Genomic DNA, 16,496 nt, shown 5'->3' on the forward strand with positions numbered 1-16,496 from the left:
GAGCTGGTATGCACAGAGGGAATTATGGCATGCAACAGCCGGCTACACTCGGTGGATGGTTGGCCCAGTACAGATGGTTCAGTTCCGATTACAACTGCTGGGCCATAAATGCTGTTGACTGCGAGAGGACATTTGTCTTGGTTATGCATGTCCACTTCATTCTGATGTGATCCAGTTCCATCTGGTCTGGTCTTGGTGTCTTGTCTGGTCTTTGTCTTGTCCATTCTCATGAATATGGTCTGTTCCGTGGTGGTACAATCTGGATTGATCCATTTTAGTTTTGTCCGGTTCAGTCTGGTTTTGTCATAATCTTGTGTTGTCAGGTTGGGTGTAGTCCAGTCTGGTTTGGGCCAGTCTCATCTTGTACAGTTCTGTCTGATCTGATGGTAGAATTCTTGTTTGGTCTGGTTTTGTCTTGTGCGGTGCATTTCAAGTCTGATCTGTTCAGGTGTGGTTTAGTCTGCTTTGTTTCAGTTTAGTCTGTTCTGTATTTGTGTGATCTGGTCGGATTTGGTCCGTTCTCGTGTGCTTCACTCCAATCTGGTTTGGTCACGTCTCATATGATTCCGATTTGTTTGCGTTTTGTTTGGTCAGCTGTCGTTGAGTCTGGTGAGGTCCAGTTTATTCTGGTCTGGTCTTTGTCTTGTCTGGTCTTGTCCAATATGTTCTGGTCCAGTCTGGTTTGGCCCTGTTCAGTCGGCACTATGCCTTTGTCACGTGTTCCATTTCAGTGTGTTCTAGAAAGCTTTGGTCTTGGTCTTGTTTGGTTGAGTCTGGTTTGATCTAGTTCAGTCTGGTCTATTGTGGTCAACTTCATTAGTGTGTGATTATTGAAATGTTGGTTTTTCAATTTTAAATTGATATAAAGTTCCCCAGCTAGCTTCCGATGCTTACTGCTACATGCTAACAGATGTTTTCATCAGTTATTCGTGAAATCTGTAAAACTGATTACTATTGATTTTTCATGTGTGCCATTAAAAAAAAAGTCAAATAATAAGGACAATGACCATCTTCTACAGTCGCGATCTCGTTTGCATGTGACAGACGCTCGTTAACGGCTGGCGTTAATGAGTGACTTGATTAGGAAGCAGCAGGCCTTCAAAGTGGGTGTGTAGTAAATCGTCATTAAATTCCATCTTATTTTTGGACTTAATTAAAGTGACTGACTCCTCACGCACTACATCCTTTGATGATTGGCGGCCATTTCCATGCCAGGAAGCTGCAGGGCGCTGTCCTTCGCCACCGCATCCCTCCTTGGCGCCCCCCTTCCCCCCACCACATCTTCCACGTCCTCAGTTATCCAAGCTGCCCGATGATGTCATCAGCTGGAGCCGCGAGAAGGTCATCTGTCGCTGAATGTCCCGCGAGGAAGATCTGTCCCTGTTAGACGCCTTCATCCTTCCTCGCGGAACACGGCTCGTTGCGCCGATGTCTAGTCTGAGCATAATTGGAAGCTTTTCGGTGTGTCGCGGCGGTATGGCGGCTACGGCAGTGGCCCTCAGACAATGATGAAGTGTTTAATCTGAACAGGGGAGCGGGCGGTCGCCTCGCCGCCGCCGTTATCTTAACGAGGCCTCTTTCCCGCCAAATAGTGCTCTTAGCATCTACTTGTCTTCTGGACCCAAATTGTTTGTATGTAAAAGCAGCATTTTGTCAAATTAGTTCATGCCGAAAGCTTCTGTCATGTTGTCATGATAACCATGCGCCGCCTTGGTGTGATAAAAAGATACAAAATGATTACGTGGGTTTAAGGTTAAAGACGGTATGTGCTTCTAAAGCCCGTATTCCACTGAGGGGTCAACGTTTGTGATGCTAGGGAATGTTGATTTCATGTCGGGGTTCACTCAAGGTCACATCGTTCGCTTAACATTCTCTAAACGTTTGCCTTGATTTTTAATAGTTTTTCTTATCGCAAGGAAATTTTGTACATGGTCAGGATGCAGCATTAGGAGCAACTAGTTCAGAATGTTGCTCAAGGACACTTTGACATGGTCACAAGAGCCGGGAATTGAACCCACAACTTCTATTCTACCAGTGAGCCATGCCACCCCCACCTAAGAATAATCTGGCCAAATTTCAGGCCCGATTTATCGTATGTCTAAAGACGAAGTGATTATCATGTGGTGTGTACAGGCTAGCCTACTTTGTCCTTTAAACACCAGCAGAACCAGAATCTCTTCTCTTGGCACTGTGGCCACAATTTAGGTGATCCAAAGAAATATAACATAACTTCAGGACGACACATTTATTTGGTGACGCAAAGGGTCTTGATGTCAACTTTCCAAAACATTAGAGACATTTTTAGCTCAGCGTGACGACGACACGGGATACCACGGGGGCCACCCTAAACTCCGCTTAACTGTGGGCCCAGACACAAATAGAAACTCTGAAAAGAAAAGTCGGCCAGTACACGAAAACAACATCGATCGCACGTGTCGCCCTTCAGGGGAACGACGCTGCCGGGACTCGTGTGGTGGATACCAGCTATAGAGATACGAGACGTATCGGGTGGTGCTTTTTCACTTGCGGGCTTGAATTATTGATATGATAAAGTGGGGGTGAAAGTGGGGGCTTGATGGTCACTGGATGGCGCCCTGAATATTTTAAAATTTGAGCGTTGCCGACGGACCAGTGTGGATTATGAGTGACGGCGAGCGCGGCGGGTCGGGGAATAGTCGGCCCTTGCTGAAGTTCAATCTGAATAATTAACGTGCGATGGTGGGGATGACTAAGATTGAAAGGCTTCATCCATCCTCCGTCGCGAGCCTTTTTTTTTCATCCTGACGAGTACACCAAAATGATGGACGACGTCTTCTCGCTCCATAGCAAAGCCGTCATGTTCCAAGAGCCACGCGTATTCTGTGCTACGCTATGCTAGCCACGGTGCCTGATGATTCATGCTCAGAATAATGCGACCAATCGGGGGAGACGATCACATAAGGATCTCATTTTTGAAAGTCAGCATCTCGGTCTTTATTCTCATTACACTGGCAGGTGAGCTCGAGCTTATCCTAGTTGACTTAAAGAGACAGAAGTAGTCTACACCCTAGATTGGTTGGCAGCCAATCAGAGGACAGAAATTAGACGATCAATGTACATTCACAGTTTTAAGAGTTGTATATGAACCGGCGCCTATCCCAGTTGACTTTTGGCAAGAGAAGTGAGGCAGACTGGACTGCTTGCCAGCCAATCACAGGGCACATAAGACAAATTAGCATTCACATCCACACCTAAGGATAATTTAGTGTCCTTATTATAGCTGACATGTTTTTGGAATGTGGTGAGAGCATTCAAACTCCACACAGGAAGAACCAAAACGAGACACAAACCTCTCGACTGTGATGCAGACGTGCTAATGAGGCGATGACACGAACATGTATTTCCGTGTTAGGGAGGCGTGCAATAACGACCTGAATGTCCGGCGTATGAATGTGTGGTTGGCAATAAAAATAATAAGTCTGCAGTAGATTTTATCGTCCACTCTTGGCCGGGACGACGCAGCCATTAAGAGTGCAATCAGAAGCACATTTCATCTCTTTTATCTTCGATCAACTGCGGCCAGCAATGAACCTGTGCACCCAGGACGTGGCTACTTCCTGCTGCATTACATCAGCACATTATATTAGCATTTTAGCCCCTCATGTTTATGAAGTGGTTCCTTTATTGTTGTATTCACGTTTAATTAAGCACAGAGGTATCTTGACCTACAAGTTAAAAAAAAATCCGTGCCAACACTGCCAAGAATTGCAATTAAACTACAACTGAATTTACTTGTACAATTTTATGAAATGTTTGTTCCACTTTTTTGATAAAGTTGCACTGTATTGTAAATAAATACGATGGATACGCATGTATTCACAGTTTGGAATTTGCAAATTTACGTACGAGTGGATTTTTGTTTTAACCTATCCTCCATTAACTCATTCACTTCCAGCCATTTTCACTGAAGCAACCCCCTTCGCGCTTGGCTGTTTTACTGGATTTTCACAAATTTTGCAAGGCCTACAGAATATTGTGTTCTATTGCTATAAAAACATGGAACCTGCCAAAAGAAAAATTTGCGTCTCTTCTATCATCAGGAAAAAAGTATATTTCTATTTGTTTCCGTTTTGCAGCAATTAGCATGAGAATATAGCTAAGTTTAATCATTATTCACAAATCTGTAGAGAACTACGGGTAAATTAGCTTTTTTTCAACGTGGCCCTGGTTGATCTCTTTTGCTCTGCTGCCACCTGCTGGCCGTTTTTGTAATAACTACCATTTCTTCAACCGTTCTCTGCAGTTGAGTCTGCATCAAAGCCTTCTGTATGCTTCAGTTTAAAAAAACGTATAAATATGTCTTTGGGACACTTAGAATATAACTTATTTATATGTTTTTGGGAACAAATGAGTTAATTGCCGACAAAATGACCTATTTGTTGTTTTTGTAGTCAGGCTAACACAAAAGTATTGCCCATGCTGACATCTTGTGTTTCACTTTAAACTGATTCTATAAAGTAGAATAACTGTTTAGTATTTCTTTTAGATGTTTGCCTTTAATGGGCGTGGCCTAGTAATTACAGTCTTTCAGTTTGCGCGTGAGTGTCTGGATGTGAGTTATTGTGTTAGCCTTTTGGTTATTATTGTAGTATGTTAGATTCCCATGTACCAAATGGCTTTGCTTGACTCAACATTAGTTTCCCTCATTGCTTTCCACCAAGTTAAAAGCTAACTCGTCTTTAGCCATGACACAGCAGAAAGTAAAAAGTTGCCGGGAGGAAAAACAAGCTCATGTGGACGTTAATGCCACAGCAGAAAAACAACCCATGACAGGAACATGGACGGCGGCGGGACAAACGCTTCATTGTGAGCTCGGAGGCGCAGCGTCCAATCTCAGACGTTCGCGGGCTGCTAGCGTCTGTTAGCTTCCCCTTTGCACCTGAGACGGAAGAAAGTTTGCTAATTAGATTTCCAGAGGCTGACCACGCCGAGGTCCTTGCAGCAAATTGGAAGTAGGATCAGGGAGCGCCGGCCAATAATTGGGAGCGCAAATCCCTTGCGGGCCACGACGGCGGACCGAAGGGTGTCAGACGGGGGTGTCACGCTTCCAGTCAAGCTCCAATTACCAGACTTTAAAGGCGGCTGCCGCATATCGACACCTGCAGACTTTCTCAGACTTGGGAAAATGTTGGCCATTGAGAGCATTCAGGGCTTTTCAAGCACAAGAGCTCAGGGAGTGAGTCGCTCACCTGTCTGGCGCCTTCCGAAGGCATTTAGAGGCGGATTGTTGAATACAAACATTTTCCCATCCAAGTATGAAGTGGGGGAAAACAAAAAGCACTCCAGGGGATTTCCGTTCTAAAAGCTGCATTAGCATTCTTAAAGACGACTGGCGGCCAGTCATTCGAACAAGAAAAAGAAACCATCCATCAAGTCATCCATTTTTTTTCCCTACTGCTTTTATACTACAACAAAATGCTGTTTAGCATTCTGGCATGCTCACCATGACTAGCGGCACAACTGCGCGTGTTGCCATCCTGCAAGAAAACCACCACTGACTGTTAGCTAACCACTAAACCACCATGCTGCCAAATAAAAGAATTGAAATGTCTCAATTCATGCTGCCTGATTGGAAGTAGGTGAAGGTTGTCGCCAAATGCCAACCAAGATGACAAGGAGGGGTTGGGACCCTCCTCACCATCAGTGCCACTCAGGCAGCCCTCAAGGGGACGTCGCTTAACCTCAAACTGGCACAAGTGACAGTTGGTCCCGTCTCCGAGTTGGCCGGGTTCATCGATCTTACGCCGGCCCGAGGTCCCTGAAGCTTTGAGCTTCGACTTGAGCTCTCCCGCGCGGGATTGACATCTGAGTCGAAGCCGGACGACAGCGAGGGAGGACACGGGCTGACCGCGCTAAACTCCGACGAGGGCTCCGGAAAAGCCCAATTTCCATCCAGGAAGATCAATAAAACATCTACCTAATGTAGCCGTAACATTAATTACGGAGAGGCTTGTGAAAAAGAAAGCTCGTTAAGCAGACATTAAATATGTGCCTACTAATGAAATGATGGATTTTGTAATAGGGCTTGCACAGTGTAGTAGTGGTTAACATTTCTGCCTCACAATCAAGCGGTGCTGGGCTCGAATCTCAGCCTGTAACAAGCAGAGTAGAAAATGGATGGAGCAGTTAATTTTTACGTTTTTGGTAACATTTACCTCTCAGTGCTATAAATAAATACCGGTCTTCGTGTTATTCAACCCATGTTTACTTGTCTGTTAGCGCACATTGACTCTTGTCTTTTTTTTTTTTCTTTTTTTTTTCTGTATGCATGCTGGGTTATGTTGTCTGTTTGGGACCCAAAGTCGACAAAGCAGAATAAATCCAACAAAAGAATCTCTCTTTTGTGCTGTGAAGCTGATGCAACATTTTTGTCTTGTGGGCAGCCAACAACGTCGGCGACGCATTGCAGAGCGAGCCCGTGAGTTCATGTCAGCAGAAGCACAAGATGGAAATTTGTCACAATAGGACAATGCCTTGGTTCATTTTGTGTCCTTTATAACTCGTTGAATTGAGAACATTCCACAAGCACAATTTGAACAAGAACCCCCTGCACGTCGTCTGCAGCAGTTTCAACTAATGATGGAGTCATTTCGGGCCAGGTATTGTCCTGAAAATGTTAGCGGCAACTGAACTCACTTGGCTGGGTTGGGAATCGCTCCCTACAGGGATGTGATTTTTCCGCTAATTCGCGGAATTCCGCTTTTTTTATCCCCCCCCCCCCCCCCCCAAAAAAAAAATTTCGATTTTTTTTTTTTTTTTTTAGTAGTTCATTGTGTATGCACATGACTCCGACAGATAACATCTTCTGCTATAACAAAGACATTTGTGGTATGCTCTAATATGAGTTACTTTTCATTTGGTCATGATATAATTATTTGTTCACGAAATTTGAACTCTTCAACATTATTTATGTGTTAACTTAGTAATCACATTAGTTAGATATGATGATATTCTCAGTGATAGTTTTTAAAAGCAAAGGCAGTCCAATGTTTTTGAATGTGACTGATTTGGAGTTGACTAAAACTGCCATTTTATATGGGATAGTTCAATATACATTGAAAATTTATGCTGTTGTTTTGTCTATTTCTTTGTCATGTGAGTGCATTGAAAGTACTTAAAAACACGGAAAACCCATGAGCTCCGGGGGGCTTCGCCCCCCCTTGTCCCCCCACCAGGGCACTGCCCTGGACCTAGCTGGGTGCCAGCGGCCCCCAGACCCCCGGCTAAATTTTCAGATAATTTCACTTTGGTCAAATCACATCCCTGTCCCTATCTCAGATGAACATTTTGAAAAATATTGAGATTTTTTTTTTTCCCCATTAATATTGCAATTAAGATTTAATATGTGATTAGTATTTTTTTCAAGGTCCTCTTCCCATATATTTTTTTACAAATAGCAATAAATGAATCTGTTACAATCTTTCAGATTTATCATACGTGAATGTTAAGGTCTTAGAGGTTAGTCTTACACTAAAAAAAAAGGCTAGCGAACCATGGATTCATATGAAAGACAGTTTATCAACTTAAATTACAGAACTTTTTGCGAAGATTGTGAGAACGCAAAAGTTTTTTTTGGGGGGGGGGGGTGCGAGGGGATGCAATTAAAAAAATAATAATAATAATTTAACGAGTTGATGTACTTCCAGGTCAACTTTGGTGTGACCAAAAGCAACGAGGATGGAGCGTCTACAGCAGTGGGAAAGCTTAATTGAATTTTATTTCGTAAAGATACTGCCGTCCATGTCTATGCTATGGTGCCGCCGCCTCTCACCCGCGCATTCGAGGCTATAATATCCAAACTGAGCCGGAAGTACATAAACGCTTACAAATAAATTCATTAAAAAAACTTTGCGCTATCTCGCATTTACTGCGCGGGAATGCAATTTTTCCCTATCATGTCACCTTAGCGGCTCCGTACTTAACTTACTAAACACTTTTATTTGTAGTATTTTAAGTAGTTTTTTAAGTGTTCACTACGACAACTTCACACAATTCTACCAAACAAGCGTGGTGTAAACATAAGTCGCACTTAGTCGTAAATCAGATTATAACAATAATGCAGTCAAATCTGTCAAATCGCTTCAACTATTCCTATTCATTAAACACTAATATATATATATATATATATATATATATATGTATATATTATTATATACAGATACATTATTTCTTAGCTTGTCTGTATCGTTTTGCATCTTTTGTTAGCATTGAGCTAATTATAAAGCAAAGCTATGTCGTTTTAAATAATGCGTCAATTGCTTTTTACGTGTAGTTTGACAGTAAACGTCAACTAGGTTTGGCAATGAACGACTTGAAACTTCTCGCTTTTATAGAATGGATCACTATTTGCCAAACTTGTGCTTGTTGTGAAATGAGATGAGTTCGCTGCCACCATCTAGCGTTTGGATGCCAATTTTGTTTTTTCTTGCAAATCAAAGCCAAAAATATAAATCAGCCAAGTCACCTTGGTACCTCAAAGCACCAGTGTGTAATGTTAATTGTTAAATATTTATTATGAAAGGTCCGCCAGCTGACATTGATCTGGTACATTGTAATTATGCAACAGCTTTGATGTAATTAACAGCACCCAAATAGTGTTCCAAAGCTATTCTTCATTTGACTGATGAGTCCCCAGATGACTTTTGTGCGAGAGGCGAGGTCCACCCTGGACTGGTCGCCAGCCAATCGCTGCTAATAAATGCATAATGTGCATTTCTTTTCTTTTTTTTTGTCAGGTTGGAGGTGAGCCGTGGTGGGCGGGGGGGCCATGTGTTCCTGCTGAGTCGTCACATTGGGGTTCCACCATGAGGCGGACGCCGCCTCAACTCCGCTCGCCCAGTTTGCCCCTCCCCTTCCTACTGCTGCTGCTGCTGCTGCTGGGCACCGCCGCCTCCTCGCCGCCGCCTACTGGTGCCGCCGCCCCCTTCCCTCAAGACCTGGAGCCCATCAGCGTGGTTGGACAAGACTGTGAGTACAGCATCCACTCGCTAGTTGCCGGGGAAACGCCTACTGACAGCGCCCTAGTGAGGTTCATAATTATCGATACAATCTAGTGATGGGAAAATGAAGCTTCATGAAGCACTTGCGATACTTTTTGACTCCTCAAGATGGCACTCATGATTCAAAGATGCAATGCAAATGCAAATGTAATAAATTTTTATTGCACTTGCCTTTATTTTTAACCCAAGAGCACCATCTAGAGGAGTCAAAAAGTATCGCAAATGCTTCATGAAGCTTCATTTTGCCATCACTAATTACAATCCGATGGCAGCATAGCACTACTTTTCTATTCAAAAGTGTCTCTCAATGAAGCTCCTCCCCTCCCCTCAACCTCAACACAAACACACGCACGTGCACATGCATGTAGAGGCATTAATGTAGACACATGACAGCGCAGACATGAAAGCGCATTTGCAGGCACATGGCGACACGCATTCACGTCTGCACACGCATACACGAAAACACGTCAAGGAGACACACGTGCGCATAACACGCGCACGTGCATGCCATGAGCCATCAGTTTACACAAGAGTAACATTGGCCCCACAGCAAGACAAAACAACGCAAATAAAAACACTTTCACATTTTGCTTGTTATTCTGTCAGTTGCATTTAAAAAAAATAAAAATAAAAATAAAAAAAATAAAAAAAACACACGTGACCTTTTATAACCTCAAGTCATAAATAAACATTAACTGATAATAAAATCTGATTCCGATGTGTGTGTGTGTGTGTGTGTGTGCATGGTAAAAGCAGTGACTAATGATGATGATTTAGACTCACATTGCATTCATGGCTGTTGTGTATGCTGAAGTATTGCATTTGGCCCTGACAGTGTGAAACCGCAAAGCATCACAGTCAAACGTAAACAAAAACCACAGATGACCTCCGTGACCCTCTAAGATCTTTGCTGGCTGTTTCTGTCCACCTCGCATCCTTTTTCTTTTTTTGAAACCATTAAATTATATGAATAATATGCCGTCGACTTCAAATTGTACTTTTTGGCTTTTGGCCAATTGAAACATACTGTATGACAAGTTGACATGTTATAGTTCCTTGTTATTGACTGGATTGAATTTTCCCACAGATTACATAATTGATACTTTTTTGGACAGGGGAAAAATTGCAACATAATACACTGGACATTTTTGTGCTTATTCTTATTTTTGTAGGGAGCGTCAATTATTCATGAATTTTCACTACTTGCAGTCATGCTTGGTTCATGTCCGTCACTTAATATCGGGGGTCCACTGTGTTCTTAGTTTCCAAGCTTAAGCTTTTAATTGGTAACTCAGTGCTCCTCGATTATTATTATTATTATTGTGATGCCCCCGGGAGAAAATATTTCGCATCCCCCAACTCTCCGCCGTGACTATAAATAGGACTATTTTTCTATTAAATTGTTACACTTCTGCAGGGGATTTAATACTTTGTGCGCACTTTCTGACAATACTCGCCACTGCCACCTACCGCAGTGGATGTGCAATTACACTATATTTAGTACGGCGTTTTAAAAAATGGCAATAGATGATTGATGGATTGAATGGTTAAAGGGATACTTGACTCATGAGCCATTTTCAGCAGTAAAAAGTTAATATTTTTTCCAGAATGAATTTGATAACTATATTATTTTTTTGTATACAATTACTACATTTAAAAATGTTTTTTCCTCACTTGCTGTCGACTGAAGATGACATCACCTGTGCTGAGGAAGTAGGTAACGACTAATTATGGCTCACCTGTTTTCTGGGTTTGGTCAACAAACTGAGCCATGATTGGTCGTTACCTACTTCCTCAGCACAGGTGATGTCATCTTTAGTCGACAGCAATTGGGAAAAAAATCGTTTTTAAAGGTGTTAATTGTACATGAAAAAAATAATGAATTTAACAAATTCATTTTGGATTAAATATTAACTTTTTACTGCTGAAAATGGCTCAATGAGTCAAGTATCCTTTAAAAAAAATTAAAACGTTAAAATTTTGTATCCATTTCAAAGCATTCTAAATTCAAAATATTCAGCTCATTTGGGACTATGGGGACTAATTGTCACAATCGCAAAATTCCCCAATTTTCTCAGTAAGTTTCCCAAATTTAAGAGCTGTTTTACATCTTTACCTCTTTGCACATTTCTTGACCAATTCAATCAGAATCACATTGCGTAAAAACACACAAGGAGTTTGTCTCCGGCAATATGAGCTCAACTTGTATTGCAATAAAAAGCAACTATGACAAACAAAGACGTGACACATAAATACAAAGAGTGTTTACTTAATGTAAGGCAATGTTGCCCAAGTCTGGTCCTCGAGAGCCCTCATCCAGCCTGTTTTCCATGTCTCCCTCCTTCAGCGCAGCTGAATCTAATGATCAGCTAATCAGCGAGCGCTGCAAAAGCCTGATAACGATCCTGATCATGAATCAGGTGCGTTAGTGGAGACAAACATGGAAAGCAGGCTGGATAGGGGCTCTCGAGGACCCAACTTGGGCACCCCTGATATAAGCGTACCCTAAGTGCTGCAGTGCTGACCAAAAACGATGCGGCGAGTCATCAAGTAAAGATAAAGTGACGGTTGTGCAGATAATCGTGGCACCATTTAAAGTAACGATTAGCGCAGCAACTTGGAGTCTCACATCAACAATTCGATTAATTCCCCAGCATTTCCCGTGCGTGGTCAGCTCTTCAGCTTCCATACGCAATTTGAAAAAATATTGCATTCATGCGTTATTATTTAATTTCGACCGCTCGTGGTCCTCGTTAAGCTGGAAGGAGGAAGAAGAAGACGTTGAACGTGCGCGACAGCCCCTCAAAGACCTTTGGTCAACGGACCCTCATCACGGTGCGAGGAAGTGACGGGACCTAATGGATGGGCGAGAGATGTCGTTTCCGAGCGCTCTAATGGATCTCGGTGGAGGCGTGGGCCGGCCATTAGCGGAAGTAGCCGTGTCTCCGCTAATAGAGGCGGTCGGCGTAATGAGAGCCATTTATCAGCTGAGGGTCCGGCAGGTGACGCCGTTACAACGGGGTCCCCCCCCCCCCCCCCCCCCGATATGGAGTCCATAAAAGTGCTCACGGAGTCACTTAGGAGTCGGAGAAGCAATGTTTGGACTGATCGGTAGATTTGGAGGGGAAAGAGATGAAACGGAACTCCAGTTGAACATGGTTTGAAGGCCTTTACAAACCAGGCTGGCCCATTAATCAATTTTATTGACCAATGCGAGTTTTTATTAGGCATTTATCTACATTAGGAGTGTCAAGCTCATTTTCATCGCAGGCCACGTCGTAGTTTTTGTCATTTCATTTTAATTCACTGCCATTGACGGCTATAAACGTCCAAAATTCATTTGAAAATTTGAAAACGCATTTAAAATGACAAAACACACAAATTTACAACTTATCCATTATAAAGTTATTCACAGAACATACATTACTCAATATATGATGAAGAAAATGGGACTCTCAGACTCCGACATTTGTCTCCAATGCTTACAAAACACTACAGACACTTATGTTCATGCTTTATGGTTATGTACTCCGGTTATGTATTTCTGGACTAAAGTCTTAGAAAAACTTTCCGCTATTTTGGACTGTAGGATACCTTTATCTCCAAACTTGTGTTTGCTAGGTGACCTAACAACAACTGATTTACCACATAAACAATTTCAATCTACACTTGTAGCCCTTACTATCACTAAAAAAACAATTCTTGTTAACTGGAAAAATAAACAAACTCTGAATATCGACCAATGGTCTAACCTCCTCATAAATCACATTTTAATGGAAAAAATATCTGCCTCAAATAAAAACCAAATATCAAAATTTATAGAAACATGGTCTACGTATATAGAATTTTTTAACCTAATTCCGGTTACTTAATTCTGTCTGTTAGCGAGAGCCACTACATCGTGATAACTTACATTGATGTTTCTGCATTTGGCAATTTATTATTATATTATATTATTAGTATGGGATTTTTTTTAATGGGCTTTAGGTGAACTGATGAATACACACACGCTCGCACACACACGCTCGCACGCACGCACGCACACACACACACGCACATACACATACTCACCCACATACAAAAAAAAAGTATATATATATATATATATGTGTGTATATGTATATATATGTATATGTATTTAAAAAAAAAAAAAAAAAAACATTTATTAAAAAAAATTTTTTTAATTGATTTGTTGTTTTTTAAAAAAAAAAAAAAAAAAAGGAGAGCAATGATGATGTCAAATCGAATGAACAATACTGAGCTCTTCTGAAAAAAAAAAAAAAATTCATTTGAACTATTTCTATTAGTTTAACATTTTTTCCACTTTTGTTAACAAGTATGAAAATGTACATTTAAAATATATATAAAATTTGTGATTAACCATGAGTTAACTAGTGAAGTCATGCAATTAATTACATTAAAAAAAAAAATAATCCGCTGACGAGATTATTATTAAAAATTTGGGGCGTCCGGCGATTAAAATTTTTACTCGTAATTAATCGCATGACTTCAATTGTTAACTCATGATTAATCCCAAATGTTATATCTGTTCTAAATGTACAAAAAAACAACAACTAGGTTTTCATACTCTTGTTAACAAAAGTGGAAAAAAATGTTAGACTAATAGAAATAGTTCAAATCATTTTTTGACGTCTATAACCGTCAATGGCAGTGAATGAGTCGCATCATACCATTCGTTTCCTCAGATTTCCTCAGATGTCCCGTGGTCGTCAGGGAATGATTGTACCGTCTGAGCTCTTCTAATGAAAAGCGAATTCCCAAAAAGCAAACATGCCGACTTTTCTGTTTTCCTAATTACGCTTTGTTGTCGTGCAAGTGAAGAAGTAAAGTTGCGCTTCTCATGTTTGTTGTGCTTTGATCAGTCCGAGCGGCATCGCAGGTTCAGGAGAAGGACTCGGGAGGGATTAACATCCGGATTCAGAAGCACCGGGGGGGGGTTGGGACGCTCAGTGGGTGAAGGTCCGGGGCTTGGAATGACTTCAATCTGAGCGTGGTCGATTCCAGACGAGCATTTGAACGGAATCCCTGCTGGGAGAATCATTTGTGCTCATTCAATTGTGTTCCTTTTATGGAGCCGCTCAGCCCCGATGGGAACTTCCGCAACTTTTGACACTTACGGCGCTTCCTCTTCCTGCTTTAAACACGCACAGGAAATGTGTACACAACTTCCAGGACACGGTCTGTCCTCTTGATGCTAACATTTTGAACACGACATCCCTGCAGGAGGAGACCCAACATCCTGTACTGGGATTAAGTCAAATACATGCGTTGGAATTGTTTTTTTGTTTTTTCTCGTAAAGATAAAAAACAATCATCAGCGTTTTCTTCTTCACCGCCTTCATCATCATCTTTTTCTTGATTCCTTGGCTTTTCCCTTTGCCCTTTTCTGTCCTTCATCCTTTTTCTTCCTACACTTCCTTTTTTATTTATTCCATCTTTTTTCTGCTTTTTTCTCTTTCTTTGTCTCCTTCACCTTTTTCTTTTTTATCATCCTTTTGTTTGTTCCCTTCATCTTTTTACTTTTTTGTCATTTTCTATTCTTCCACTTCTTCACAAGTTGGTTTTTATCTTCATCCTCTTCTTTTGTCCAGATATTTTTTTCTCTGTCTGCAGAACTAATTTCTGTCTCTTTTTAATTATGAGCTACATTGTGGCCTGTTTTTTCTGCAATAAAAAATATCCTCCGTCTTCCTTTCCTTGTTCCCCATCTTAATTATTTAATCAATTCACTTGGAAAATCCAGATCTTCTTCCTCATTGTACTTCGAAAGAGAATTAGAGCCAGTGAAGAGAAGAAAAAAAAGTTTGGCAGGATTCTGACTTTAAAGTTAGAATTCTCACTTTAAAGTCAGAATTGTCACAATTCTGACTTTAAAGTCAGAATTAGTGTTGTTCCGATCCCGATACTTCCGTATTATCTTTTCCTTTGTCCTCCACTTCTATCTGTATCTGTCCTCTTGTTCCTCAATTCCACCATATACGACATTTCCTGCAGGAGAAGATTATATGGTTTTGCGAATAAGTCAAATGTGTTGTGGTTTGTCTTGTGGAGTTGACAGATGTTTGTTTTTTTTTGTCCCCCCTCCGCAGCTTCCTACTTGTTCCCCAGTTTCCAAGGCTTGACGGAGGACAATGACACGCAGCGTCTGGGTCTGGACTTTCAGAGGATGCTGAGGATCAATCACATGCTCTACATCGCCGCACGGTCAGTCCAGGTTGATCCTGAACGCCACCTTTGGGGAAAATCACATGCGGTTACTTCTAGTAACGGTTCATCTGCTAGTCATTGGATCAGATTCCCACCACCAATTGCTCCCAGATGTTGGCACTTTTGCTTCTGACGGCTGGTTCGTTTTTTTTTTTTGCTGGACATGTTTTTTAATTTAGTGTCCATTCGCCAACGTGTTTTTTCTTGTGGAATCTTACTACCAACCACTAGCTGTAAAGCTCAACCATTCATGGCTATTTTTGTGCTCTTTGTTTTGATTTTGAAAAAAAAAACCTCTCGAATATCATTTCAAACGCATCTAACAACTTAAACCTTAGAAATAAATGTCTTACAGATAATTGATGCATAAAGAGTGTGTATGCCACTTTGAAATCTACACACACAAAACAATTACTGCTTTCCTATTTTTCTATTAGACTAAAAAAAATAATAATTCTGACTCAGTAATACATTGTCACTTTCATTTTATATATATATAGAGAGAGAGGTACTTTTGACTTTCAATTTCAAATTGTTCCATGACCTTGCTTGTTTTGTCATTCGAAATGACACAAAACTACATTAGCACTGCATTGTATAATAAAGCATCATCGCATGAGAGGTCGTGATGATATACAGCAAAAGATCGCAACCGCTCACGTAATATTGCTTTTGTACAACTTCCCTACAAACCTAATTAATTAGCTAACAGTAATGAGCATCATATCATATTCATTTTCGCAGTTCCAATGTCTTTACTTTTTTTTTTTTTTTTTTTGTGGGGTAAATACACAGTTACAGCAATGAATGCTATTGCACAGTATAAAGACGTTTAAATTAGTACTTCAACATGTCCACTTTGCTATGTTGTTTTCATTGAACAGTAGATTTCCCTTGTTGATGAGTGAAGTATCAATAATCCGTGTTTGGCTAACAGACTGTCCCTCTCTTCCAGCGATCACGTTTTTGCCATCAATCTGGCGGCGTCCTCGGAGCACATCCTCCCGCAGCAGGTAACAGCGGCCGCCGCGCAAACGTCACGTGATCTCGCCGCGCTTGTTTTCTCCATCAGGCGGGAACGTCAGCGTCTCGTTATTCCGCCACGGGAGCGTTCAAGTGTTTTCCAATCACGGATCCAATCGGCTCGGAGGCCCCCGCGCCGCCCGGGAAGCCGGCCTCATTTGTCAAACATGATTGGTCTTAAATAAAAAGCGGCGAGCGGCCCGCCAA

At 41.4% G+C, this 16,496-nt stretch overlaps 1 protein-coding gene across 6 annotated transcripts in view; it reads left to right on the forward strand.

Moving 5' to 3' along the window:
- sema6cb (semaphorin 6Cb) overlaps positions 1-16,496 on the forward strand; it is a 157,757-nt gene that overhangs the window by 116,499 nt on the left and 24,762 nt on the right. For all 6 annotated transcript variants that reach the window (XM_077576262.1, XM_077576263.1, XM_077576261.1 and 3 more), the window contains 3 exons: positions 8,775-9,006; positions 15,149-15,263; positions 16,222-16,279. In XM_077576262.1, the coding sequence (XP_077432388.1) occupies positions 8,844-9,006; positions 15,149-15,263; positions 16,222-16,279 (336 nt within the window). In that variant the 5' untranslated portion in view covers positions 8,775-8,843. The remainder of the gene's footprint in view (positions 1-8,774; positions 9,007-15,148; positions 15,264-16,221; positions 16,280-16,496) is intronic.

This window comes from Vanacampus margaritifer, chromosome 9 (genome assembly GCF_051991255.1).
Source record: "Vanacampus margaritifer isolate UIUO_Vmar chromosome 9, RoL_Vmar_1.0, whole genome shotgun sequence".
Taxonomy (NCBI): Eukaryota; Metazoa; Chordata; class Actinopteri; order Syngnathiformes; family Syngnathidae; genus Vanacampus; species Vanacampus margaritifer.